Raw genomic sequence first — 27,865 nt, 5'->3', positions numbered from 1 at the left:
TAAACATGGGTTAAGAACAGTCTGCAAATGAGTGGGCAACACATGAGAAGAATTAAAAACATCAGAGGCTATCGATCTCACTAGAGTTGGAACAGATTAAATATGGCATTACCACAATGACCAAAATGAGAGCTCCCAGAAAAAAGGAGGGTAATTGGTATGAGCTTGTGCTACCCTGCAAGGGCTTGCAATTTGAGGACACTCTGTGGACAATTTTCCAAGCCCTCCTAAGCGTGGCATTTTGTAAAAGTGCAAGGACTCCCACTACTGCCTGCTTTTGTAATGGAATTAACAAAATGCTCTTGGTTTGTGATCTACAATAGTTTAACAGCAAATTAGAATGAGCAACAAAAAGAAAGAAAAATGAGGAGAACATGCTTCTCTGCTCCTCAAAAGACTACAAATAAAGTTTACATTCACATAAATGGGAAATAAGATTTATAAACATTGACCATTAATCAGATTTATTCCTAAAATTTGCAGAACACATCTATATAATATAATGAGTCCCATCCCATAGAGAATTACTTGATTCAGAGCATACATGCCCATCTGGGAATGGCTGTGTACACAAGATTCAAGATTCGACAGAAAGAGAGGCAAGGCTTGGACTCCCTAGAGACTGGGTAGGCAGGGCCCTGCAGGAGAAAGCAGCACTAACATCCCAAACACGTCCCCTCTGTGGGGCCTCCAGGGGACTAAGAGTTGTGCCAAAGTTTTGGAAATGCTTTATCTTTCTCTCCCTTGAGTATACCCCGTGATTCAACTAAGTACAATTTTCTTTGGGAAGAGGCCAGGGGTATCATTTCTAACTTCAGTTCTCTAATTTGGAGAAAGGAATAGTGAGGCCCAACATGATGGAAAATACACAAGGTTTTGGAATCTGACCAAACTGGATTCGAATCCTAGCCCTGACACTTGCTGCAACTTCCCTAACTTTTCAAAGATTGTTTCCCATCCGTTAAGTGGAGATAACATTATCTTTTTTTAATCTTGACCAACTGAGGGGCCTCCAGTTTTCCTAAACCTCAGTTTTCTCATCTGTAACATGTATGTAATCTGATCTGCTTTTTCCCATTAGAGGTGTGACAGTTAAATGAGAACACAGATATGATAGTATTATCTTGAGGGTGATTTTTTACAATTAAAATCAGCAGGGACATGGTAGAAGGTTGAAAAATATATGAAAGTCGAGGAGTGGTGGTGTGTGCCTGGAGTCCCAGCTACTCAGGAGACTGAGGCAGGATGATCACTTGAGCCCAAGAGTCCAAATCCAGCCTGAGCAACGTAGTGAAATTCTGTCTCTAATTAATAAATAATAAGGATGTATGTATTGTTGTTACTACTACTTCAGGTAACATATTAATGGTTTTTATGGAGTTTGTACTATCTTCTTCCACTTAATGGAATGGATACTCATCTGACAAGAGTGCTGCATAGAAATGATTCCGAGGTTGGAAGACATCACATTATGTCTATACCCTGATCCAAACCTATTGTTCGATTTCTTTAAATTCATGTGATCAGTTAACAAATACCAAAAATGAGAATTGAACTAGAATCTCTTAACTTTTTTTGTGTCACAGACACCTTTGGCAGTCTGGTGAGACCCCTTCTCAGCATGTTTTAAAATGCATAAAATAAAATATATAAGATTACAAAGACAGCTAATCATACTGAAATATATAATTATCAAAATATTTTTTAAAAACCAAATGAGCATAATAGTAATATATGTGCTTCTTTAACATATTAAATAACAAGATCTAGTGGCATTTCTAATAACTACTATGACTGTGAAGTAGTTATGAGTATCAATATTTTGAAATATTTATAATAATATAATGTGATAAGGATATATTTGTGATTTATATGGGTTAAAAAGTCCCACAGACTTCTAACACTATTCTGGTTTTTACCTACATTTCAGTTAGAGCTTAGTGAAATTAGAGATTATTTTTTTTATTCCCCATTAAAATTCATGGAACCCCTGAATTCCACCCCTGACCCTTTGGGGAAATCCACTGACCCCCAGTTAAGAACCTTTTATGTAGACAAAAGAGGTTGTTCATTAGACTAAATGACTCCTGGATTGAAAGTCCCTGGATGGCTCTCTTCTAAGTGGAACCTCATGGGGACCCTCAGTTTGAAAGGAAAGCACAGGAATCGTGAGTGGCCCTATAGGTAGGCCTTTCTAGGGCTTTACGGTGCTGCAGACTTAAAGCTGCTGGGGACAGGAAAAGTATCAGTTGACGGTAAAATCACAAATTTTATGCAGTACTTTTTATTCTGTATTTTGGCCAAAAAAAAAAAAAAATTGTCCTCTCATGAGTGAGATCTGATTCATCATTTTCCCAGCCCAGAGACCACTTGATAATTCTAATTCCACTTTGAGGTTAAGTGTCTACAGCCTGTTTTTATCTTTTTCTAATTATTTGATAATGATTTCTTATGGGGGCTGGGTTCTCTCTTTGTGATTTACTTATTTTTCTGCTACCAGTATACTCTTTAAGAAATTATAGTTCTTGGCTGGGTGTGGTGGCTCACGCCTGTAATCCTAGCACTCTGGGAGGCCGAGGCGGGTGGATCACTCAAGGTCAGGAGTTCGAGACCAGCCTGAGCAAGAGTGAGACCCCGTCTCTACTAAAAATAGAAAGAAATGATTTGGACAGCTAAAAATCTACATAGAAAAAATTAGCCGGGCATGGTGGCGCATGCCTGTAGTCCCAGCTACTCGGGAGGCTGAGGCAGTAGGATCGCTTAAGCCCAGGAGTTTGAGGTTGCTGTGAGCTAGGCTGATGCCACGGCACTCACTCTAGCCCGGGCGACAAAGCAAGACTCTGTCTCAAAAAAAAAAAAAAAAAAGAAAGAAATTATAGTTCTTACAGAAACTACAGAGATTATTTTTTTCTCCTTTGTCTTTTTTCCACTAAAGAACTGAGGTAGTATGTGTTAGATCTCCAACACCTTAAGGACTTACTACTAGAAGGAATGTAAAATTATATATTTAAATAAAAATATTTCTGAAAAACTACCAACATGAGGCCTAATCTATAAAAGAAGGAATTTGCATGTGGATTCTTTTGAGTTGAGTGTTGGGCTCTTTAATTTCACAGAGGCAGTTTCAAGTAATAGAATTCTGTAGAAAATCTAAATGGGGTGATTTTGCTTCATATTTACTGGGTAGACCTTGAGATTGTCCAGTCTAGACAATAGCTTACTCTGTCTGCCCTACTTTGATAAGACTAGATAACATGATAGTCTCTGACAATAAGAAATTTCCAAGCCAATTGAAGGGTCAATTTATCTATAGGAAAAATCTTTAAACACCACTATAGCATATATGGCTCCATTTAAGAGCAACAACCATTAGCAGTTTTACTCAGCACTGTATGCCCAGAATGGCTCACACAGAGTAGTTGATCAATACATAGTGAATAAGTGAATGAATGTTGTTATTACAATTCAAGAAAAGGGAAAATCACTATGGACTTCTGGTAGATGCCATGATTTAAGATGTAAACGCAGTGGGATTAGCCAAGAGAAGAAGGGCACTCCAACCGCAGGGAAAGTGAACTATGCAGCAATCAAAAGCCTACAGTTAAGGACTTCTCTTGGGAAATCTGGCCAGATAAGTTTGATTGGATAATGTCAAGGGACAGTAAGGGAAGGGTCTAGACCTCAAGCATGTCAAGGACATGATAAGAAGATTGTTGCAGAATGATACTTCTGTAGCAAATTGAAGGGAAGCGAGACCAGAGGCAGAAACGGCCAGGATGCTGTACCAGATGAGGTGCTGAACGTGCCACCTAAGTTGTGGCAACAGAAATAAATAGAAAGGGTTTAGTTCAGGCAACATGTAAAAGCAAAAAGTTTCCTGGAATGGGCATGAGCTGTGGGAAGCCCTCATTTTCAACTTTAGAAAACCAAGTCTCTAAAGAAGTGAAGAAAAATGTTCAAATAAAAAACTGGCAAATCACTGTTGTCAAGAAAGGGCAAATTACATTTTTCTTCTGGCAAATGATTTCTTTGGAAAGAAACACTACAGGCAATTAAAAGAGAATGATAGCAGCAATGACCAACATTTCTCTGGTTATTTATAGTTTAAAGAACACTTTTGCATACGCAAGCATGTTTGAAACAATGGAAAATAGCAAAAATAATCATTACGAAAAGTATTTTTATCACAAATTACTGTACATTTTTTATATGACAAAAATCCTCAGTATCAAGTAGTATTTATTCTGAATATTCTCTCAATGGCAAGAACTAGAATGTAAAACCAAACAACATTCTTATTTTGGGTCTTACTTTTTTATCTGTTGCCCACTAAAGGTATAGCTTCAATTGTAAAATGAATGTCCCTAAAAAGTTATACATAGCTGTAGTATCACAGTAAATTTCCCAGGAGAAAAAAGTTATTTCAACGTATAATTGGAAAAAATACATTTGAAGTTTAAAAAAATTTTGTAATGTGAAATAAACTACTCCCAAACCATCTATTTTGTAAGTTCAGATTTTCACAAATGGATTTATGAATTTTATAATTTCTCTCCCTATATGTGTATATGTATGCACATATGTACATGTACATATATTCCTATACATAAATACACATATACATACTTATATATCGTAGTATGGAATGCCTAAAGAAAAGTACTGAGTGATGTTCTATATCACAGGACTGTAAGACCTTAAGGAATTTTTGATCCTCGATCCTCAGGGGCCTCACAATGGTGTCACTGGAGCCAGCTTGCACCAACTCATGAGAGTCAATTGTTAGCATCTCTCCCCAGCTCCACATTCAATGACATATTGGTAGCCTAAAATCAGCCATGGTGGAACTATTTACACACAGAAATCAGTAAACCCTACCAATCAAAGCTTCTCCTTCCCCCTCTATCCCAAGCAGTTGTTAAACATTTACTAGAACACTGCTGTTCTTGGAACATACTTCAAGAACTCCTGATATACAGAAGACAGTAATGCTAATAGAAATGCATATAGAGATAAAAACGATAAAAGAGAAAATGACAGCTTTGAAGGACAGGAATAACATCCTAAGATAAACTCTGAACAAATGGATAGAAGCATTAAAAAGAAAAATGCCTTCTTTGGCTGAGAAAAAATTTAAGTTTTAATGTTCAAAAGGTTTACCATGTTCCAGGAAAAATTAATTGAAGGAACACAATTAAGCTTGGAAATGTCTTTAATTTCCCAGAGAAAAGGAAAATCTTGTAAGCATCTTGGCAGGAAAAAAATAGGTTACCAACAAAGGAATGAAAAAGTCATGCCAGTTGTAGCCTTTCCTTTAATCTGAAATATCAAAGTTTATAGACCAACATTTGTGGGGTTTTAAAGACAAAACAAAGGACATAATTTAAGAAGTATACACCAAAACAAGTTGTTTGTCCTCCAAGATGATAGTCACCTTCAGAGATCAATGGCTGAAAATCTAATGCACATGCATCTTTTCTGAAAAAGCGTTTTTAAAATTATATTTCCAGTCATCATCAGATAAATCAAAATCAAGATTACAGAATAAGGAAATTGTGGGGAAAAAAGACCATCAATGAATGGACCAAACTAGAGTTAGCACTATGTAATCATTATAAATATGATTACAATATTGAGTGCAAACACTAAAAATCACTATTAAAAGGAAAGTTCAATGATTAGCAAAAACCACAATTAATATGTATGTTTATACATGGAAGTAGAAGTGGAGGGATGTCAATTTCAAGGGGAAAGTAGAGACAGAATTGAAATGTATTAGATCACTTGTCTAACACAGGAGTAGCCAAAAGTTATTGTTTCATCTTGACTTTAATAATTAGAGAAATGCATGTTAAAGCATGTTTTTTTAAAAAACATACACATAAAACAATGGTGATCTAGCACCTCTTGTATTTTCCTGAATAGAGCTGGAACCCATTCTACTAAGTGAAGTATCCCAAGAATGGAAAAATAAGCACCACATGTACTCACCATCAAATTGGTTTCACTGATCAACACCTAAGTGCACATATAGCAATAACATTAATTGGGTGTCGGGCAGATGGGAGGGGGAGGAGGGGATGGGTATATACATACATAATGAGTGCAATGCATACTGTCTGGGGGATGGACACGCTTGAAGCTCGGACTCAGGGTGGTGGGGGGGCAGGGGCAATATACGTAACCTAAACATTTGTACCCCCATAATGCTGAAATAAAAAAAACCCATACACATAGCCACTAGTTAGAATACACAACAGAATGTATAGGTACCTTTAAAATATCTTCAGATTATAAAAGTAAACAATATAGTTTATATGGCAAAAAACAGAAACACCGAGTACAATGCAGCAACATAAAAATCAAAACATAAAACAAAATGATAAAAATAAGACCATATACTCAATTTTTTAAAAACAGAAGTTAGCTACATGCTGCATATAGAAGACAAGCCTCAAATCTAGTGATACAAAAGTTAAAAATGAAGAGATATATAAGGTTATTCCACAAAAAACACAAGCCAAAGAAAACAAAGGTGACTATATTAATAGCAGATAAAAAAGAATTCAAGGCAAAGAAACGTCAACCAGTATAAAGAATATCATTTTATGTGAATAAATGCTATGATCTATAATTTATTAATCTTTGTGTATAAAATAACATCAAAATAAACCAAGAGAAGTAATAGGTAACAAATATATCACTATTATACTATAACATCAAGAATTTATATGTATATACACACATCTAAATACAGAAATTTTGTTCTCTAAAAGAAACTCTTTGTTTTAAACATTCATGGATGATTTCCTGAAATTAGTTATGAGCTAGTCCACCAAGAAATCTCAATAAATTCCAAAAAGTAGAAATAATTCAGTCCACATTTCTTGACCAGAGTGCCTAATTAAAAACAGAGAAACTTCAACCACTTGGAACCAAAAATTCTCCTCTAAATAATTACTGGGTCAAAGAGGAAAGCAAATATAGAATAGTTCATTCATAAAGTGAAAAACATACTTATCAATCATATAAGCTTTGCCCAAATTCTTATTTAGAAGTAATTTCATAGCCCTCTTTTTTCACTTTTAAAAGGGAAAAAATCAATTAAATCTTTAAATGAAAAATTTAAAAGGATAACTGAATCTCATATCCAAGTCCAAAGATGACCATTTAGAAAATATGAGAAAATAGAATCAGAAAAGATACCATTCACAATGACAATTAGAGAGATACCTAGGAATAACTTTCACAAAAATTATCTATATGAATAAAACAAAATTTTATTGAGAGATTTAGGAACTTTGAAAAAAATTTTAGAAGTGTACTTACATTCCTGAAAGACTAAACATTATAAAAATATAAATTAGTTCTAGTTTATTTTATCTTTAATTAGTGGTATACTGGTATAGCTAACAACTTCCTCTCCAAAAAAATGTATGCATATAAATATATGTAAGTTTACTATAAAATTTTATTTTACTATTTTACATTTACTATTTTACAGCTATAAAGGATGTATAGCATACAACTTACAAGTGATAAGATATACAATACTCTTTATTATAAATTCCATGTAGCCAATCAATTCTCACACAGTGTTTTCATTGACTTTTGCCAATGAAACTCTTATAAAAATGTATCTGGCCAACCGATGGTTGCAACTGAAGAATGAGTATAGTTCTAATATGACCTCAATTTTTTGTGCTATTCAGAATGTTGTCGCTACAGATACGACACACCTTTAAATTTAACCTGCTTTATTAATTGTTTTCTCCATCACTTTCTTTCTTTTTTTTTTGGGGGGGGGGACAGAGTCTCACTTTGTTGCCCAGGCTAGAGTGCCATGGCAGCACCCTAGCTCACAGCAACCTCAATCTCCTGGGCTCAAGCCATCCTTCTGCCTCAGCCTCCCGAGTAGCTGGGACTACAGGCATGTGCCACCATGCCTGGCTAATTTTTTCTATATATTTTTAGTTGTCCACCTAATTTCTTTCTATTTTTAGTAGAGACAGGGTCTCGCTCTTGCTCAGGCTGGTCTCGAACTCCTGAGCTCAAACGATCCACCTCCCAGAGTGCTAGGATTACAGGTGTGAGCCACCGCGCCCGGCCTCCATCACTTTCTTAAATCTAAACAATCAACAAAAACAATACATCAAGCTTTGATTTGTAATGTTTGCCATTTTCCACGGTGTAGAATACTTCCGTATTGGCAAGTTCCAAGCTACCAATGAGAGGTCACGGAAAATGGGGTTGGGAGAGATAAGCAGTAGCACACCATTCTGTAGCATTTTCACAATAGATACACTAGACATAAATAACCTCAAGAACATAGATAAAGTAACATATAGAAAAATATTATTATAGAAAGTGATGAATGTTAAAGTATATTTCTTGCTTATACAAGAATTTTAGATATATATATATGGAGGAATCACACATCATATGATAAAAGTTTTATTTGATAAATGATGTTTAAATAATTGGTTAGCTATTTAATAAGACTTTAAATGTAAAACTATTCTTAGTTTGTGTAATGTACAAAAACAGGCCTTGGGGCACATGGGTGGTAGTTTGCTGACCCCTGGTTTAGATAATTGCTTCATTCATCTACCAAAATAAATTCTAGATGGATTATATATTTAAGTTTAAAAAAATAAGAAAAAATTATGTAAATATATATTAAATGCCTGGAAGGATGAAGACCCTCTATGTTTAAAAGTAGCAGAAGAAATTTCAAAGGGAAGATTTGATAGATTTGACTAATAAAATATGGCAGCTCAATTAACAGGATAAACAGAAAATATGGTGTCATTTTTTTTAGGCTTGCACATTTGCAGGAAATGGTTAGAGTCAGAATATAAAGAAAATTACCACCCAGAATTTTCTGTTTAAGCTTTTCCAAATGTCTCACTGTTATTTTTCAAAGGATCTCAAAAGCTATATTCCTAAAAATAGTTCATTCTTTCACAACAGTTTGAGAAATGTTCTCCCAAAGTCAAATTTGAATCTCTCCCAATGTGACTATGTATTCTTTCTGATTAGTTTTTCCATAGTGAAAATAAAGAATAATCAACATAAATTTGTGATAGATTTGAATATTTTGTCAACTCTTTTGTTCTTCTGTCCCTTCGCCCCAAAGAAGTGCTGGTGAAGGAGAAGCAATATTTGTATCCAGTGTTGTCAACAGTCCATAAAGTCAAAAAACGACCAGTGTCAGATTCCCTGGAGCTGGTGGGGGTGTCAACAGGTAGCAAGAGTGGCAACAGGGAATCTGGGGCAGAAATGTTCAAAGTCTAGAGAGGCAGGATGTTGATACTGTATTGCAGAGAGGTCCCAGACACCAGACTGGAATTTAGGGGCCAGGCTCCAATACCCAGGAAGGGGACCAGAAAGAGACAAGCAAAGTCTGACCCAAACCACTGTGTACACTGCTACAAGAGTGACAACAATGCTGGCCAAGGCAAAAGACCAATTATTCAAACTGGGCCCACCAAGTAGGGAGGGTGCAGGCACCAGCTTGGGGACTTGAAAGCAGCAGTCCCCATTATCAGCATATCAGTGCCACAGTAGTGGGGTGTTAATAAAGGGAACACTGCCTTTGAGGAATGCCAGAGAAAGCCAGAGCTTCTTAGAGCATAATTATTTTCTGAGCCATTCAAACAACACAAGCATTACCTTGGCAGGAGTCTCATCGTCCTGTTGGTGATATTTGTGTTAGACAGATTGAGAAACAGGACCCCCGCGCAGCCCTCAGAAATGTGTCTCATTGATTCGTCCTGCACAAAAAACAGATGGAAGAATCTTATCAAATTCTAACAGGCTTTGCAACTTCCATCACCTCTCTTCCTCCCCCAGAAAATATATATGCAAGAGTCAGTCTCTTCATATTCTTTATCTGATATTAATTGAAAGGAAATTAAATAGAAGCCAACGGTTTTGCTTGAAGCTTCATTACTCTCTCCTTTTGCTTTTCTTTGGAAATAACGTCTTATCCCAATCATATTGACACTTCATTAAAATGTGAACCCTTGCAAGTTTTACTCCGCGATAGGAAATTTGAGCTCAAGTGTCAAACACTTCTGACTCTTTAGATGCAGGAAAATGATTAAAAACTGATCCATTTTAAAACTTACTAAAATCATGCTGCAAGACAGGAATAGTAAACACTCTCAACAACTGGACTTCAGTAAAAGTAAGTCCATATTTACAACACATATTTATATATAAGGGTGTGTGTGCATGTGTAATTAAGTTTCTGTGGTTCTATTAACTAAATATATTAAAATGCCTAAACAGACTTTTACCAAATTTATGGTAAGTTTGAGATGGCTGAAATAAAATACAGGCTATATACAAGCTGGGCATGAAATTCAATGTTGGGGTTAGGTTGGGGGAAGATCTCAAAGATTCAAGCATCCTTCCCCCCAGAGAGTGGAAACTAAGGTAAGACAATAGTGTGTCTGTGACATGAGAGAGACAGAAAAACAGTGCTTTCAAATATGGGCCCCAAATTGATACTTGTAAGACTAGGTAATTGCAAGCTTTGATTGCAATGAGTTGCTTCTCCTATGGTTAACTCTATAGAAAGTAGAGTGAGAAGCAAAGGTTTTTATTTATTTAATGATGATTGATGAATTTCCCCAGATATACTAACAAATCAACCAGTTTTAAGTATTTTGGGTTCATGCAATGTTTGACATTATATTGCTCCTGAAAAGAATATGCCAGTTATCTATCTGTCTGGAAGAGAATCACCACTAGGCTAGGTGATGTGGTTTGGAGAAGAATTCTGCATGGTCAGTATGGCCACCCCAACACCACTAAGGATAGAAAAGATTTATTTTTAGCAGGATCATTGATGTTTAACATTCCATTCCTTGCTATATCCAGAGTCATGGATATTTAAAATAATAAAATCCTGCAGGTCAGAGCATCTGCTGCACTCATATAAGAACTGTTTGATTTATAGGGGCAGCAAACTGTACCTTAAAGAGAACAAAAGTTTCCACTTTAAACTGTAAATTTCTGTTATTCTGCTATAGGAAAAGTTTTATGTGCCAATGCTGCATGAATATAAGTGCAGAGCTTTTGATAAACACTGTACCCTTACCACTGCCTTCAAGCTGCCAGCAATTTTTCTAGATACTCCATCACCAAAATGTAGAATTTAGACATGCATGGATACATAAAAAGTACACAGTACCCTATTTTCCAAAAAAGAAGGGAGAGAACAACCATAATATGTGACACTGTACTTTAATACACACAAAATCTGTCTTCGAAAATGGTCAGCATGCTAATCAAGTATCAAAGTGATTGTGCACTTGTTGAAAGACTTTGGCAAAAATGCAAATAAAATGGGGCAAGGAAAGGAGAGAGAGCTGGCTTAAATTCCCTTACAGAGGCAGCTACAGAGAAGATGAAACTGTGGGGACCAGGAAGAGGAAAGTAGAGTATGCTTTAGGCACCATAAAGGAAACTGACTTTCCTTTGAGATGAGGAGGCAATCCATTCTCTGCATTTTCCTGTCTGGAGGAGTGTCGACATCCAAACAAGTTCACATCACTATCATTCTCAGTATTTAAAAGAACTCAAGATTCGATCCCCAAACGTTTGAACACATAAATGCAAAAACTGAGTGTCTACATTGCAAAATGGCTTGTGAATTTGTCCACAATGTACTCAAATCCTTCTGAATGTAATATATTTCATAAGACAAACTCAGAAATGAAAGCCTGTCCCCCAGCCTATGTCTCAAAGGGAAAAACAATAGTAAAATGTAGCTGGATAAAATTATCATCCCTGTATATTATTAGACTCCAAAATTGGATAAGACTTTGATGTTCACAAATTCAACACAGATGGCATTGTTTTGACTTTCCTACTAGAAGGCCAAATTCAAAGAATATGATCTTTTACCCAAGTGTAAAACTAAAGCTCCCTGAGGGCAAGAACTGAAAACCAATTCATTTAAAATTCCCTTTATCACCTAGCAGAATATCTTTAACATAGTAGGAAATAAAAATATCCACAGAAAGAATGACTTGGTTGGCAAACAACCTCATTCTAACCACAGGCAGACATCTGGAGGACGTGGTAGTAAAGATTTTAAATCTCTCTTCATGAAGGAGCCCATGTTCACTTTGCTGGTGGAGAAAGAGTACGAGAAGAAAAAGTAGAACATTTTTTCTCTGATGTGGTCTTTGACATGTGTATCTATGCCTCCATTTCTTGTGGCTCACCCTTGAGGGCACTTTTGAACATAAAGAAGCAGCATATTTATGTAAAAGTATAATCCACTGAGAAGATGCTTAGTTTATAGTCTAGAGCAGTTCTCTATGTTCTGTTGAACAGGGATCAAACAACTAATTTAAATGTTTAATTTGTATACGGAGGTAAGGAATGGAAGAGTTCTAAGGGTTTTACTACTGTTATGTACACATTTTATTTATATAATGTCTACTATCTTTTGAAAAAATGTTTCACTGTGAAAATCGGAGGATGAATTTCATGGAAAAAAATTACTAAGGGAGGAGTTTTCAAAGAGCTCCCAGTTCTTAAACAGGAGATATACATGTAAATATAACAGAGCAGAAAGTATAAATGTTGAAGTACTGAGACGGCAGATGTAGCTCAGAAGAGGGCAAAATTAATTCTGTCAAAAAGTGAATGGAATTGCATAGGACTGAGGGGTTGAAAGAATACAAGGGTGACTATTAATGAGAGTGGGTTCTTTTGGGAGTAAGGAAAAATGTTCTAAAACTGGGTGTGGTGATGGTTGCACAACTCTTTGAATATACCAAAACCATTAAATTGAACACTTTAAATGGGTAAATTTAATCTCAATATAAATATAGATTTATTTATATCTCAACAAAGCTGTTTTTTAAAGGTCAATGGAAAAACAGTGAATGGAAAGGCTCTATGAAGTTGAAGAGGGTTTTAAAGAGTAAACAAGTGTTAGCCAGGTTGGGATAGGGGTGGTGGGTGAGGAAGGAAGGGTGGTTGTTAAGGTAAGTAGGAAAATAGGTTCAAGGACACAATGAAATGGTATGACATGCTCAGGGAACTTCAAGTGGTTCAGTATTGACCTAGAGTAGAAATTTGAAAGAAACAACTATAAAGATGAGGCTGGGAGGTAGCAAGAGGGTCTGACTCAGGACCATTTTCACCTGTGCCAAGGGTCTGGGCCCTCATCCTGGAGTTGGTGCTTAATGAGGGACATCACACAATCAGGCTCTGCATCCTAGTCCCTCCTGTCTCCTCGGAGACTTGCTCCATTGGTTGCTTCACCTGAGTCTCCACCAGCCTCTATAAAGCTGTTTCCATTTCCCTAGCCCTGTTTTCCTTCTACCACTCCCTCAGCCACTTTACTGGAAAAATCAGTTTATGCCTAATGCCTCACTTTCTCACCTCTTGTCCACTTCACAACTCACTACAATATCCACCTGAAACTGTTCTAGCAAAAATCAGCTGTCACCTTCTAATTCTCAAATCCAGGCAGTACTGTTCAGTCCTTTTCTGTTCAGACCTGTTCACTTTGCTCACATCTTTCTGAAACTCTTTACTCTTTTGCATTTTGTGGTATCTCTCCATTTCCAACCTACTTCTCTTATTCCTTCTTAATACCCTCTGCTTGCTTCTAAACTGTCAGCATTCCCCAAGGCTTGGGGGGAAAAAGTGAATGGAAAGACCTATGGAGTTGAAGAGTGTTTTAAAGAGTGAACAAGTGTTAGCCAGGTTGTGATAGAGGTGGTGAGGAAGGAAGGGTAGTTGTTAAGGCAGGTAGGAAAAGTCCCCTTCCTCTCGTACTCCCTCTCTCTAGGTTGATCTTACTCAATCTTTTAATGTTAATTATAACTTATACATCGATGTCAACCCAAGATGGAATCTCAAGTTCTAGCCAATATTGTCCTTTGCCTACCAGACATTTCCATATAGTTGCATTCACTAAACATTACTGAATATTTACTATATACCAAAGTTTGTGCTGTGTGCTATGACTGCCACAAAGAATAAAACACATCTCCTGCCCTTTGGGTCTCTTAGGCTAGTAGAGGAGGCAAAAATACTATGGTTAGAACTACTTTGGCTTACAGGAACCCAGAGGAGCAGCAGTGAACCCAGCCTTGGGAACCAGTGATGTCTTGGTAGAAGAGGTAATGTATACAATAAGCTTTAAAGCCTGACAAAGAGGAAAGTACCACTTGAGGACAAAGACAAAGGGCATTCCAAGCAAAGAACAAGAGCAAATGCAAAACTGCAAGAAGCAACTTAGAGCACCCAGCAAAGAAAGCTCAGCAGCTGTGATCACTGCAACTGAGTGTGTACACAAGAATTGGAGTTAAGACGAGGCTATGGAGGAAAGGGAGGCAGAGGCAAAACCACAGAAGGGCCGGGCGCGGTGGCTCACACCTATAATCCTAGCACTCTGGGAGGCCGAGGCGGGTGGATCGCTAGAGGTCAGGAGTTCGAGATCAGCCTGAGCAAGAGTGAGACCCCGTCTCTACTAAAAAAATAGAAAGAAATTATCTGGCCAACTAAAGATATATATAGAAAAAATTAGCCGGGCATGGTGGCACGTACCTGTAGTCCCAGCTACTCAGGAGGCTGAGGCAGTAGGATCGCTTAAGCCCAGGAGTTTGAGGCTGCTGTGAGCTAGGCTGATGCCATGGCACTCACTCTAGCCCGGACAACAGGGCGAGACTCTGTCTCAAAAAAAAAAAAAAAAAAACCCACAGAAGGTCTTCAAGGGACAGTGATATTAAAGAGCTTTGACTTTATCCAGCAGTGTAGGTAACAGAATGTGTGGAGTTGATGGAAGATGAGAGTACAGTGGTCAGATCTGTCTTTTAGACAGAGTGTTATGTGCTCACAGAGTGGAAGACAGATTGTGGGCAGAGGGAAAGACTGGAGACAGGGACCAGGAAGGAAGTGGCCAGAGATAACACGCTCATTTCCACCTTTGGCACAGCTGTTGATAGCCATGAAGACCACTAAAATGAGCCTATCATCTGTGCTGGGGCCCATTTTTCTGTCTCATACACATAGCATTAAATATAAGTACAGTTCATTTTTGTGTAACTGTTGAAGAATTTCTACTTGCCAGAGGCTCCAACACTGGGCATACATTTATAAGATTAATAATAGCATTATACAAATGAAGTAAAATTTCTTGCCAATGTTTATAGTACTTTGCCTTTTTCCACATTTAATCCTAAATGAGTGCACAGGCATGTATTCTGCATATTGGCACTCTAATGCTACAAGTCTGAATCTATTAATGTATAAACAACAGTAAAATAAGCCGCTTATACTCACTGTGAGTGTTGAGCAGTCAGAGACATTTAACTCTTGCAAGTTTTTACAGTGGCCTAAATCAAACAAGTTACACATCACTAAGCAACATATTACAAATGTTTTACCTTAAAGTTTTTCTATCCTACATTCAATGCAATGTATTCATTAGAAAACAAACAAAAACCTTGGAAAGTAACATACATATTCTAAGTATATGGCTTCTTTTCCCAGAAAAACAATTTCTTTTGGCTTCAAAATTAAAATATACACGTTTATTATTTGAGAATTATAGGAGGAAGGAGAAAAGAGGAAAAACACTACTTTGGGTAAAACACTATATAACTAGAACTTTTAGCTTAGAAGCACTTGAAGAAAGGCAACCTGCTCTTTTTTATTATTATTATTTTTTATTATTATTTCAGCATATTGTGTGGAAACCTGCTTTTTTTGTGCATGCTTTTTTGTTCATGTTTTAACATTTCATTATGAAAATCTTCAAACATACACAAAAGTGGAAAGAATTGTACAATGAATACCTATATACCACCACCTAGATTCTAATTTATATTTTACTGTATTTGCTTTATCATATATTGACCCATCCATTCATCTATCCATCCCTCAAACTATCTTTTTTATGCATTTCAAATTTCGGACACCAGCGCATTTGCCCCCAAACACTTCAACATGCATGTCTTAAATGAGTCAGCATGCATAATAATAAACAAATATTTGTTATGATTTTTAAGGTAACATTTACATAACATTTACAATGAATTGCAAATGGAGAAGTGGCGGACTGGAGAGCCCACTGCACAGCTTATGCTCTCTCAGGGAAGATTAGACATGTATACAAGCAGCTGGATGGCAAAGTGTTACACAATCAGTGCCCTCTGTCTGGACGGACAGTAAAAACTCCAAATGAGAGACAGAAGAGAAGCAGCTGGGGAGAACACACAAACCAATGAATAGGAGGAATGCCTGAGCCAAAAAAGGGGAAGGCATTCTAGGTGCAGGAGCCCCACCAAGTCAGAAAACTCCAGGCAAGGGAGTGATCCTGGCCCTCAAACTGCCACATGATGAGAAAACACATCTGCTGCTCATAACCACATAGCCCCACAATAGCAGCAACAGAAATGTTAGTAGTTATAAATCCATTTTAAACATTTCTTCCTTTGCCAAGAGTGGACTGTGTTTAAGCGATAAATGCAAACCAGAAATACTTTCAGAATTTTTAAAAAATGAAAAAAATTCTTAAAAAGGTGCAGATCTTACAAGTCATCAGTAATATTATGGAAAAAATTATATAAGTTTATGAGATATAAGTTTATGAGATAACAATATAAGTTTATGAGATAAATGTTATTATGGAATAGTTATTTAAGAGTAATTCATCCTTTCAATAAATATTTATCAAGGAAATAACAATAGTGAACAAAATAGACAAAAATCCCTGCCTTTTTGGAATTCACTTTCTGGTTGAGGGGAGGCGCTGACAGTAAACAAAAGAATTAAAATACTGTATCTACTTTGACAGATGGTTATAAGTGGTATGAAGAAAAATAAAACAAGAAAGGGGATTGGGAGTGGCCAGCGAGCGAAGGGGGCTGCAATTTAAAATCAGACCGACAGAGAAGGCTTCGCTGAGATGACATTTGAGCTAGCACACACAGGAGATGACAAAGACAGTGCCATTTACTCTGAGCATCTCTGAAGCACACACTCCACATGGTTGGTGATGGAGAGACAGTAAAGGAAAGAAAAAAATAAGCTCTGTAAGACAGCCATTCAAGTCCTACTCTTGTTTGTGCCTCTCAAGGCTGTGTAGAGAATTCCTTTAATTTCTTAAATCCAATGTGATGAAGAACTACAACAGGTTTCAGTTTTCATCATGCTGAGTCCTAACATTTATGAAGTGCTTCTGCTGGTTTGGGCACTGTGACATGTTTCACGTACATGAGCCTATTTCATCCTCCCAATAACACTGGGAGGTATCCTTGGTCCCACTTTACAGATGCTGGAGAGGACGTTAAATAATTAGCCTGGGTTCATACAGTTAAGCAGGGAGGAGAGCTTGATTCAAACTCAGGGAACAAACATTTGGCTTTTAAACCAGGCCAGTGAAAGGGTGAAAAGCCTTCTATGCCACTGTTCTGTGAGCACCTTTAATAACTGGAAGGCCTTTGCCTTAAAAAAGACTCCTATATTGGCCAGGCACAGTGGCTCATACCTGTAATCCTAGCACTCTGGGAGGCCGAGGTGGGAGGATCGCTTGAGCTCAGGAGTTCGAGACCAGCCTGAGCAGGAGTGAGACCCCTATCTCTACTAAAAATACAAAAAATTATCCAGGCATGGTGACATGTGCCTGTAGTCCCAGCTACTTGGGAAGCTGAGGCAGGAAGATTGCTTGAGCCCAGGAGTTTAAGGTTGCCATGGGCTAGGCTGCTGGGTGACAGAGCAAGACTCTGTCTCAAAAAAGAAAAAAAGAAAAGGCTCCTATGTCAGTAACACAGCCCTTTAACTTTTCATAGTTTTTTTTCTCTTCCAACCTAGGGACTCCACGTACCCCAGCTGGGTTTCATTGCTCCTGAACTGAATTAGTTAAGATTACCCAAACTTGGATTTCAAAGGAATACGTTCATTGTTCCATCTGTCACACCAAGTAACTGGGGCCAGCTGGATGTCAGGATGCGTGTGGTTACCATTGTAATCTTGCTCTGTTTTTGCAAAGCTGCTGAGCTGCGCAAAGCAAGCCCAGGCAGTACGAGAAGCCGGGTGAATCATGGCCGGGCGGGCGGGGGCCGGAGAGCCTCCAACCCAGTCAAACGCTACGCACCGGGCCTCCCCTGTGACGTGTACATGTACCTCCATGAGAAATACTTAGATTGTCAAGAAAGAAAATTAGTTTATGTCCTGCCTGACTGGCCTCAGGATTTGCTGCACATGCTATTAGCAAGAAACAAGATCCGCATATTGAAGAACAACATGTTTTCCAAGTTTAAAAAGCTGAAAAGCCTGGATCTGCAACAGAATGAGATCTCCAAAATTGAGAGTGAGGCGTTTTTTGGTTTAAACAGACTTACCACCCTCTTACTGCAGCACAACCAGATCAAAGTCTTGATGGAGGAGGTGTTCATTTATACACCTCTCCTGAGCTACCTGCGTCTTTATGACAACCCCTGGCACTGTACCTGCGAGATAGAAACGCTTATTTCAATGTTGCAGATTCCAAGAAACCGAAATTTGGGAAACTACGCCAAGTGCGAAAGCCCACAAGAACTAAAAAATAAAAAACTGCGGCAGATAAAATCTGAACAGTTATGTAATGAAGAAGAAAAAGAACAATTGGACCCGAAACCCCAAGTGTCAGGGCGACCCCCAGTCATCAAACCTGAAGTGGACTCCACACTTTGCCACAATTATGTGTTTCCTATACAAACACTGGACTGCAAAAGGAAAGGTTTGTACTTTTCTTTTTCATTTTCATGGATAATTAAAAATGTTCTTTGAACCTTATGATCCTCCCTACACCCCACCATGCCTTGAGATTCCTAGTGTCATTTCCACCAGAAATCTTTCCCCAATGACATGGAATTCACTCCAAGCTTTTCCGGAGTCCAGATTCAAGGTGGCTGGTGATTAGGGGACAGCACAGGAGGGAAGGGGGTGTCCTCAGCAGTGGCAGCCACTTAGGTTCTACTTATTTGCTCATCGCAAGCTGTGACTGCAGGAATTCCTTTCATCTTAAATCCAATTTAATTTATGTAGGTAAACCAGTGGGTAAGAAAACAAGTGCAAATGCCATCTATCTAAGCTGACTTACACCAATTAAAGTCAAAACACAATATGCATCTGTAGGGAGATGATAATCTCAAGGAAAAAACATCTGCAGACCAGGACAGGCAAGAGCACTCTGAGACGTAGTGCAGCGATAGTGCTTCTGCATTTATCATTTAATCTTAAGGTTTTTAATAAACACTTGATAACATCCTGTATCTTAATTATTTCCAAATCACCCAGAAAACAAAAAAATAAAAATCTAAATTTACAATATTTAATCCAAGAACTATGAAACTAAGAAAATCTTTCTAGAATATTACCTACTTCCTGCAAATCATTACTGGGTTTTACATCCCACACAATCTTCTGCTAGTACGGTGCAGGATTTGCACGTACAAGATAAAGTGGTGAACTAAGAAAACAGATGGGAGATTCTAGTAATGCTCTTGAAATGTTAGTGAAGACTGATGTTTTCAAAGTATGGTCTGGAACTGCTAATCTACCCCACAATAATAAACCATATGACAATGTCTATATGTTTCATTTCTGGCGTGGTTTAATAATTTATTTGTAATATTAAAGCCAGATGTCATTGAATTAGGGTTATACAGAGTGTGGTATCATTTCTTCCACCAATTTTGGGAGGTTTTGCTTTGTTTTGTTTCTGTGAGGGCAAGAGAAAGGAAAAGTTCAGAGACAAGGCCCTAGCTCCTCTCAAGAGAATGGTAGACAATTTGTTAACCTCAAAGAATCAGGCAACCTGAGCCAGGAGTAAACTTGTACACTTATCAGCAAAGTTGTGCTCAAGTCTTGCCTCTCTCTCTCTCTCTCTCTCTCTCTCGTTCACTTATCAGCAAAGTTGTGCTCAAGTCTTACCCCCCCCTCTCTCTCTCAACTCTAAAGGGGGCACCTGGTTTCCCACCACAGACATGTGGCACAGAGAGGTTTGCTTACTAAGACACTCTGTGAATTGTATATAATTTGATGCCATAGTGGAGCAGTTATTACTACATACAGCATCATAACCTGAGCATGCCATTCTGGGCTCTCTGAATTTGAAAGGGAGTGCTCATTAATGGAGAACCTACTATGTTCCAGGTACCTCACACATACACTGTCCATGACTTCCAGGATTGTAGTAATATCCCCATTACAGATAAGGAAAATGAGGCTCAGGGAGGTTCAGTCACTTGGCTAAGGTCTCACAGGTAAGCAGCAAGATAAGATTTGAAACTTGGTCTACTTGAGCCAGAGCCTATCAGCTCTTTATTTCACCCTGCTGTCTTCCAAAATTAATCTGATCATGTTCAAACAAGCGGCTGCAAGCATTAGAGAATTCCAGAAGTCAGTAAATGTAGTTTCTCTCTAGCCAGATTGGAGGGAATTTCCCTGATATTGTTACGGTGAATACTTAGTGCTTCATGTTGAAGAGCACGGTTTACTACAATTTCCTTTGTGACACTAGATTAAGAACTGGAATTACACATTTTTAAAACTAAAGCAAAGATCCTATCCTAAATGTGGGTTAGAATACTTGATGTTTCTGAGGTTCTACCCTCAAGCTAAAGTGAATTTGCACTTGCTGTATCAGGTGTCAAAGATAAAAGTAGGTAGGATTAGGTCCATTATCTGAGAAAAATACCATCTACACAAAATTTAAAACTTCTATAGTTAGACTATACTGTGCTATAAGAAGAGATAACATGTTTAGAAATATCTTTTTTTTTTTTTTTTTACTGCTTTTATACTCATGGGCAATTCCCTCCCCTAATAATCCTATTTCTGCTTTTGTCTTTTTTCCTTTGTTTTCCATAATATTTTTCTTTTTCTCTTGGCAAACATCAGCTTATGAAACTATGAATGTATTTTTATTGCTTGCTTTCCTCAACTTATTGTTTTCTACACACAACCTTTCAGAAATGCCCCATGAATTTAACATAACCTGCTTTAAAAATACATTATTTACTGGAACACAATATAAGTAAAGTTTCCGGATACACACAGTATATACAGCATTGGGTCATATATTAAAGGACAACTTAAATTGCTCCAAGTGTTAATGACTATGTGTTAATAATTCAGAGGCTGTACTTTTAGGTTATAAGAAGGGCAGCTTTGTCTTTTAATCTCATCAATATAAATGCCTTTCACTGTGGTTTATATAAATCTATTGATTCATTTGATCATTTAGTTTTCATTTTTTGTTATATTTTTGATTCCCATAAGTTTAAAGGCAAAGGTCTTGTGTCCCTTTGGTAGTGCCTGGCATAGGGCCATGTACTTTAGATTGATGATGATAATTGAGCTGCTTTTGTTTTTTCAAAGAAGTAATTTAAGCAACCTTTAAAAACACACAGAAGTTAAAAATCATGGCTAGAATTCAAGTATGACAATCTGAATTTAATCCACCCTAATTTTCCTTATTCCATTCTATAAATGGGTAACAAATGTCAAATACTAAGAATAAATTTTCAGCAATGTTCATCTCTAACTCCCTGCCAGAATAAAGTAATACAGTACTTTTGATTATCGTGCTCTACATAGACTAAGTAAGCCTAAATCATGCCATCAAGAGTGGAACTAACATTGATTCTAATGAATAAGCTAACATCTAAATGCTCTGTGGCCCTGAGACTTAACAGTTTACATGCATTATGTTATTTACTCCTCATAAACCTAAAAGGGTATGCTCACTTTAGAAATGATGAATTTGAGGTATAGAGAAGTAAAATCGCCCTTCAGAGGTCACACATGTAGTAATTCAGTAATTGCCACGGACCATCAGGCAATGCCATCTCTTACTTCAAGATTCTGAACACAACTATTAACAAAGAATTTATAAATGCCTCTGTGTGCTTCCTCCTAGTAGTGAATCCTCCTCTTAGGCTCTGTACAAGTATACCACGTATGTGATCACACAAAGAGAACTTGTACACTGATTTCCCTAATTTGGGAGTTGAGGTTTCCCAGCTGACTTGGAATGAGTCAGACAGTATGCATAGGGTACCTAACGTGTGCCAGTTCCACCACTCAGATGTCAAAGATCACTATGTATTTTTGCCTTAAACATCTGACAGCAAGAAAAAGAAATAATAGCTTTATTCACTGAGAAACAGGCATTTTGCCAACAAAACTTAGTCTTTCAAAGGGAATAAGTGTGGAACTAGTTGAAAGGCATGTTTATGCCATATTGAGGTAAATGGATTTGCCAAGAATACATGAAAGTAAGAGTTTTTAAACTGCTTTTAGATTCACATTTACCAGAATAATTTGCCATTTTAAAAGAGTCATTTTACTTCTAACAGCAGGCTGGAGAGAATTATGCAGGTAAATTGTCCTCAGCAGCCTCTGAAGTTAAGGGCACAATTTTGCCCCTGGCTTGAACAATAGTTAAGAATTTTTTATTTGCAATAAACAAGGTCATTTATGTCTCTTTTCTTTCTACTACCAAGCCTTCAAAGTAGTTCTGAGGTTGCTGACAACTAAGATAGCCTACTAAATGGGGAAATTACATGGAGAAAATTTCCTAATTTCCTCCTCAAAATCAGCAAGGTTTGGCTGAGGAAAGGAGAATCAAGTAAATATAGTATTTATTGAGGCATTTACCAAGAATGTCAGGTACTAGTAAATATGAATGTATACCATGTAGTGCCTGGTCTAGAAATAGAACTATTTTTACTAACGTGGCTTTTCTAAGCCACACTAGTAAAAGGTTTGATTTTCATTTCCTGGTAATACTTGTGGATCCTATTTTTACCCAGGGCTGTTGCTGACAACCCCAAAGTTGATTCTGCAACTCGTATCCTTTTTCCAACATCCGCAGGTCTTGCTTAAGCCAGGTTTCAGGGTGTTCTCATAAACATTTTTTTCTACCCATTTATTTGTGGCTAAACCCACATTAGCTTGTCCTACAGTGGTTGCTCTGTCATCTACCCTCACGTCCAGCCCAGCAGATGTGGGTTCACTAAGCAAGTCCTGATAAACGGGCTTCATTCTACAACCTAGTAGGTGCTGACTCCAGTGACAAGGATGACCTACAGGCCTTCATGGCTTTCGAGGGCCTGACTGAGGATGCTGGCTCTTATTCAGAGTGAGAGCCCCCCCTTTGGGGGATGCACTGTGCTCTGAAGGGATTTAGCATGTGCTCAGTCCTGTTCATGCCAATTTTCTTTGGCTTTAGATATCCCTTTCCCCTTTGTCTTTAAAATTTGATTCTTCAACTTCACAGGTCTAACAGTGATAGAGAAAATGGGGGAAAAAAAGATGATGAGGAGCATGATAACCTTAATATTATTAATTTTTCCAGAGTTGAAAAAAGTTCCAAACAACATCCCTCCAGATATTGTTAAACTTGATTTGTCATACAATAAAATCAACCAACTTCGACCCAAGGAATTTGAAGATGTTCATGAGCTAAAGAAATTAAACCTCAGCAGCAATGGCATTGAATTCATAGATCCTGGTAAGTTCCACTGAATAGCCCCTTAAATGAGTGATGGGTGTTCTGTGATATGTTCCTATGGCAACATTTATAGTACATATAATTTAGTTTAAAAAAACTAAATATTAAAAAGTACAAACTTTAATTAAACATGACAATTAAATTTAAATTAGAACTTGTTTGGCACTCAGAGAAATAGTTGTCAAAATGTTGCTGTGTGAAGCACATAATACTATATGTTACTTGGGAAAATTTATTCAGTTAGCCCAGAGGTAGTGTTCTATAGAACAGATTTAAAAAATAAGACTCTGTAGCAAGTTGTCAATAATATTCTAAATATGTAGTGATTTTTTTTTAAAGGGAAATTCAGATTTGCAATTTTCTTTGGTATTCATTAAGCCCAGACTTGTTTAGAGTAAATTTGAAACAAAATGCTAAGCACCAAGCTCAAAATTAACATAAGATGTGGGAACAAGAAGGCAGAATGGAAACCTCCAATGATCATCCCTCTGTGCAGGAACACGAAATTCAAAACTATTCAAGCAAGGAAAAACCTTCAGAAGAACCAAAAATCAGGTGAGCAATCACACTACCTGGTTTTAACATTACATCAAGGAGAGAGGCACAGCAGAGGGCAGAAAAGACAACCTTGCATTGCCTCCGCCACCCCTCCCGCATCCCTCCTGGCAGTGCTACGCCAGCGCCACTGAGTGGAGAGAGAATCTATGAGCACAGGAGAGGGAGACTGAAGTGATTATGACGCTATGTGTTGGAACTCAGGGCCACCTGTCGGAGGGGAACACAGCACAGGGTAGAATTCTGCTGCCCCCACGGAGGGAGCATTTACACAGCCCCGCCAGAGGGAAATCCTCCATCCTGAAACCTGAGTGCTAGCGAGACCCACCACTGGCTGACAAAAAGCAGCCTGGGGCCTGGATTAAATTTGTAAGGCAGTTGGGGCACAAGGGCTGCAGTCCCTGGGCAATTCCTGTGGCTGTGCTTGCTCAGAGCCAGTGGACTTGGGGTGCACATGACCCAGTGAGACCCCAGTGGTGGCAGCTAAGCCAATGCCTATGTCACCCCTCCCACAACTCCAGATAGTACAGCTCAGGGAGAGTCTCCCTCTACTTGGGAAAAGGAAAGGCAAGAGTTCAGAGAACTTGTGACTTGGGTACCAGCTCAGCCACAGTAAAATAAAGTACCAAGCAGACTCCTGAAGCCCCTGAGTCCAGGCCTTAGTTCCTAGAAGGCATTTCCAGACCTACCCTGGACCAGAAGGAAAACTGCTGTCCTGAAGGGAAGGACCCAGTCCAGGCAGGATTCACCACCTGCTGACTAAAAAGCCCTTGGGCTTTGAATAAACATCAGAGGTAGCCAGGCAGCAGTCACCATGGGCTTCGGCTGACACTGGGCTGGCTTCAGGTGTGACCTGGCACAGGTGGCCACAAGGCAATGTCCATGTCACTCCTCCCCCAACTCCAGCAACCCATCACAGACAGTGAGGGAAGAGAGTGAGGGACTTAGGCTGGTAATCCAGAGAATTCTCTTGTATCTTACCCAAGTCCACCAAGGCAGTACCACCAGGAGTCTTCAAGAGTTGCAGCATTACTGGGCTTAGGGCACCCCCAGTGCTGATATGGCTTCAGTGACCAAAGACTTAGATCACAGCACTCAGTTCCCTTTGAATATGTAGAAAGCCTTCTGAAGAAGGATGGGTTCAAACAAGCACAGACTGCAAAGATTAGAATAAATACCTAACTCTTCAATGCCCAGACACTGATACATTCACAAGCATCAAGAACATCTAGGAAAACATGACCTTATCAAACAAACTAAATAAGGCACCAGTGAGCAATCCCACAGTGATGGAGATAGGTAACCTTTCAGACAGAGAACTCAAAATAGCTGTTTTGTAAAAGCTCATTGAACTTCAAGACAACACAGAGGGAATTCAAAAGCCTATCAGAGAAATTTAACAAAGAGATTGAAATAATTTTTAAAAATCAAGCAGAAATTCTGAAGCTGAAAAATTCAATTGATAAACTGAGAAATGCATCAGAGTCTCTCAACAGCAGAACTGATCAAGCAGAAGAATCAGTGAGCTTGAAGATGGGCAGTATTAAAATACACAGTCAGAAGAGAAAAAAGAATGAAGCACGCCTACAAGAGCTAGATAATAGCCTCAAAAGGGCAAATCTATAAGAATTATTGGCCTTATTGGGGGTAGAAAGATTTTTCAAAGATATAATAGCAGAGAACTTTCCAAACCTAGAGAAAGTTATCAATATTCAGGTATGAAAAATTCATAGAACACCAAGCAGATTAAACCCAAACAAGTCTACCTCAATGCATTTAATAATCAAGCTCCCAAAGGTCACAGATAAAGAAAAGGTCCTAAGGGAAGCAAGAAAAACAGTAACATATAAAGAAGCTCCAATACATATGGTAGCAGACTTCTCAATGGAAATCTTGCAAGCCAGGAGAGAGTGACATGACATAGTCAAAGTGATGAAGGAAGATCAAATGTGCTCAAACCAGAGCCAGACATATTATATCTAATCCTAGATCAAGATCAATTCTCTTTTCCATCCTTCAAACCTCTTCTAAATTGGCTAAGCAAAGCCTCTGGCAAAAAAATGAGCTTATAAGTTAAGTAAATACACGGGATTTGAAAAGAACTGAGAATTACTGGAATATTGATCGGATTTGTAACATACACAATATATATGCCTTCACAATGATACTTCTTCAATTTGAAAAGTCTGAATTATAAAAATAATTATTAATACTATGAATAATGCAATGAAATATTATGAACATTAGAATTTTAACATAATAAAGTGAGAGTTGAGAATGAACATTCTGGAGCCACAAAGGCATATTTTAGTATTAACATCTTTTAAAAATATTACAAAATCATAACTTTTATAATTTCTCAAGGGGACAACAGTAAGCTACATTGCATCTTAGCCTATTATAGATAGTGCAAGCTCTGATATTGATTACCTTTGAATTGTGAGATCAAAAGCAATTTTCATTTCACAGTAAACAAGAATACTACAGACATCCTTCTCCCAAATGAGGTGATCATTATATCAGTAGTGTGCATGCAGGTCAGTCACTGGTAGCCAGTCTCCACAAAGCCAGGCCACAGAGTGAAGAATCGGGAGGTGGAGACCTTCTCTTGTCTCATGAGACCCAAAGAATCGCAGAAAGGCAGACGATGCCAAAGATTCCTGGGCAAGTGTCTAATTCTTTCTGATGTTGTCATCCAAAACCAAAATTGTAGCTTACCAACTGTCAAAAGTCTCAATGCAAACAAATTTTAGAACTGTCTCTAGAAGAGACTAAAATATTACTTATTATATGGCCTAAGTTAAATGTATTAAAATAGTAAATAATAGTGCAACAATGTTTTAATTGTAATAGAACTAAAGTATGTAAACAAAACTAGAGAAAAATGAGAAGACAATGCAGAGAGATAACAGTACAAAATAGATTTGCCTTCTAGTGATATTTTTCACATATTCCTCATAAGTGATATTTTTCATCAGTTATGGAATTCCCATAATTGCAGAATTCCTTTTCCATCCTTAGGATTCCCTGAAGGCCTTTCAGTCTTGTTCACCCAATGTATTTTCCTTGTTGACGCACAGCATGATTTGAACTATCAGTGGTGGTACTCCTTTGTTTTTTACTTTTGTTCAATTCAGTGCCAGAAAAGTATTTTCTACATTAACAAATATGTATTGAGCACCTACCAAATGCCAAGCACTTTTTCTTGGTATGTCTTCTGGAACAAAAAAGTATCTCAGCACTTAAATAAGGCAAAATGACCTAAAGGAGTTTTAAAATGAAAGACCTTCTATGTTCTTTCAAATGAAACACTACCAAAGTAGACTCACTTTAATGATTTTTACTGGTAAATATATAAATGCAGTGAGAGTTGCCAGACTTTAAAAGGCACGAATAACAGTCTCATAAAATGTCAGACATTATTGTAGAAAAGAGAAAGAAGACACTCTTCTAGGGGTTTTACTTTCTTTAAAAAACAGATGAAAACTGGCTTGCCCAAGTGCCTGAATACATACGATTTAAGTAACAACTATAGCACTTGCAGAATAAAATCTAGGAATGTGTACATATGCTTTCAATCTGAGGGCTGACTTGTTTGAAGAAAAGTAAATTTGTGAGATCACTGACTCATAGAATTTTAGCAAATAGAAAAAATATCCAATGTCTTCAAAACTATCATCATAAGCGCTGACCTTTCTTCCCTCACCCCCTTGCCCAAGCCATTGCTTTGCACCAAAATAGAAAATATTCTTTTGGGGGGGGGGAATT

The 27,865-nt window shown here is 37.8% G+C and overlaps 2 protein-coding genes across 2 annotated transcripts in view; one reads left to right on the top strand and one right to left on the bottom strand.

Annotated features, from left to right (window-relative positions):
* FBXL13 (F-box and leucine rich repeat protein 13) overlaps window positions 1-27,865 on the bottom strand; it is a 183,267-nt gene that overhangs the window by 78,489 nt on the left and 76,913 nt on the right. The window contains exons 10-11 of the mRNA XM_045564287.1: window positions 15,322-15,374; window positions 9,676-9,776 (exon numbers count right to left, since the gene is read on the bottom strand). Coding sequence (XP_045420243.1) covers window positions 9,676-9,776; window positions 15,322-15,374 — 154 coding nt within the window. The remainder of the gene's footprint in view (window positions 1-9,675; window positions 9,777-15,321; window positions 15,375-27,865) is intronic.
* LRRC17 (leucine rich repeat containing 17) overlaps window positions 1-27,865 on the top strand; it is a 30,937-nt gene that overhangs the window by 857 nt on the left and 2,215 nt on the right. The window contains exons 2-3 of the mRNA XM_045564279.1: window positions 17,854-18,760; window positions 23,387-23,542. Coding sequence (XP_045420235.1) covers window positions 17,989-18,760; window positions 23,387-23,542 — 928 coding nt within the window. The 5' untranslated portion in view covers window positions 17,854-17,988. The remainder of the gene's footprint in view (window positions 1-17,853; window positions 18,761-23,386; window positions 23,543-27,865) is intronic.

Source organism: Lemur catta, chromosome 11, assembly GCF_020740605.2.
Source record: "Lemur catta isolate mLemCat1 chromosome 11, mLemCat1.pri, whole genome shotgun sequence".
NCBI lineage: Eukaryota > Metazoa > Chordata > Mammalia > Primates > Lemuridae > Lemur > Lemur catta.
Note: the sequence above shows the minus strand (reverse complement) of the source record. Positions and strands in the feature narration are given on the sequence as shown.